Source organism: Hyla sarda, unplaced genomic scaffold (genome assembly GCF_029499605.1).
Source record: "Hyla sarda isolate aHylSar1 unplaced genomic scaffold, aHylSar1.hap1 scaffold_351, whole genome shotgun sequence".
Lineage (NCBI taxonomy): Eukaryota > Metazoa > Chordata > Amphibia > Anura > Hylidae > Hyla > Hyla sarda.
In genome coordinates, this window is record NW_026610273.1 from 312,501 (window position 1) to 314,661 (window position 2,161).

Below are 2,161 nucleotides of genomic sequence, written 5' to 3' on the forward strand. Positions count from 1 at the left end.
CTATATATATATATATACACAGAGGAGAGGAGATATATATATATATATACACAGAGGAGAGGAGATATATATATATATATATATATATATATATATACACAGAGGAGAGGAGATCTATATATATATATATATATATATATATATATATATATACAGAGGAGAGGAGATCTATATATATATATATATATATATATATATATATATATATATATATATATACAGAGGAGATCTATATATATATATATATATATATATATATATATATATATACACACACACACAGATCTCCTCTCCTCTGTATATATATATATATATATATATATATATATATATATATATATATATAGATCTCCTCTCCTCTATCTATATATATATATATATATATATATATACAGAGGAGAGGAGATCTATATATATATATATACAGAGGAGAGGAGATCTATATATATATATACAGAGGAGAGGAGATCTATATATATATATATATATATATACAGAGGGAATAAACCTGTGTTACTGCAATCCTTTCCTGTGAGGAATACATCATTATATAGAAACATTTCAGGGGGGACACTATATACCGCCATGACTGTGTGTAGCAGGGAGGTATGTGTGTATATAGGGAGATATATATATAGTGGGGAGGTGTATATAGCGGTACAGCTCCTCATGTCTGTCTTTCTTTCTTACAGACTTTGATGGCGTCTTATATCACATCTCCAACCCCAATGGGGACAAAGCCAAAATAATGATCAGCATCGCCCTGAAGTTCTACAAGGAGCTACAGGCACACGGCACGGACGAGGTGCGGGGTATATGGGGGGGGGGGGGGGCTATATCCTTCTGGGGTATACGGGGCGGGGGGCTAAATCCTTCTGAGGTATACGGGGGGGGGGCTATTTCCTTGTGGGGTATACACAGTCTCATACTGGTCCCCTATACAGCACTCCTGGAGCAGCACTGGGCCCCGATCTGCAGGTTTATCTCCCTTCAGGTATAGGGGGGGGCGCTGCTGATCTTCCCTCAGGTATAGGGGGGGCGCTGCTGATCTTCCCTCAGGTATAGGGGGGGCGCGCTGCTGATCTTCCCTCAGGTATAGGGGGGGGGGTGCTGCTGATCTTCCCTCAGGTATAGGGGGGGGGCGCTGCTGATCTTCCCTCAGGTATAGGGGGGGGCGCTGCTGATCTTCCCTCAGGTATAGGGGGGGGGCGCTGCTGATCTTCCCTCAGGTATAGGGGGGGGGGGGGCGCTGCTGATCTTCCCTCAGGTATAGGGGGGCGCTGCTGATCTTCCCTCAGGTATGGGGGGGGCGCTGCTGATCTTCCCTCAGGTATGGGGGGGGGGGGGGTGCTGATCTTCCCTCAGGTATAGGGGGGGGTGCTGCTGATCTTCCCTCAGGTATAGGGGGGGGGTGCTGCTGATCTTCCCTCAGGTATAGGGGGGGGGGGTGCTGCTGATCTTCCCTCAGGTATAGGGGGGGGTGCTGCGGGGGGTGCTGCTGCTGATCTTCCCTCAGGTATAGGGGGGGGTGCTGCTGATCTTCCCTCAGGTATAGGGGGGGGGTGCTGCTGATCTTCCCTCAGGTATAGGGGGGGGCGCTGCTGATCTTCCCTCAGGTATAGGGGGGGGTGCTGCTGATCTTCCCTCAGGTATAGGGGGGGGTGCTGCTGATCTTCCCTCAGGTATAGGGGGTGCTGCTGCTGATTTTCCCTCAGGTATAGGGGGTGCTGCTGCTGATCTTCCCTCAGGTATAGGGGGGGGGCGCTGCTGATCTTCCCTCAGGTATAGGGGGTGCTGCTGCTGATCTTCCCTCAGGTATAGGGGGGGCGCTGCTGATCTCCCCTCGGGTATAGGGGGGGGCGCTGCTGATCTCCCCTCGGGTATAGGGGGGGCGCTGCTGATCTCCCCTCGGGTATAGGGGGGGGGCGCTGCTGATCTCCCCTCGGGTATAGGGGGGGCGCTGCTGATCTCCCCTCGGGTATAGGGGGGGCGCTGCTGATCTCCCCTCGGGTATAGGGGGGGCGCTGCTGATCTCCCCTCGGGTATAGGGGGGGCGCTGCTGATCTCCCCTCGGGTATAGGGGGGGCGCTGCTGATCTCCCCTCGGGTATAGGGGGGGCGCTGCTGATCTCCCCTCGGGTATAGGGGGGGCGCTGCTGATC

The 2,161-nt window shown here is 50.9% G+C and overlaps 1 protein-coding gene across 1 annotated transcript in view; it reads left to right on the forward strand.

Moving 5' to 3' along the window:
* ARPC2 (actin related protein 2/3 complex subunit 2) overlaps window positions 1–812 on the forward strand; it is a gene marked incomplete at its 3' end in the record, with an annotated part of 20,235 nt that extends 19,423 nt beyond the window's left edge. Inside the window, exon 3 of the mRNA XM_056553694.1 lies at window positions 693–812. Within this exon, the coding sequence (XP_056409669.1) occupies window positions 693–812 (120 nt within the window). The remainder of the gene's footprint in view (window positions 1–692) is intronic.
* Window positions 813–2,161: the final 1,349 nt, after the last annotated feature.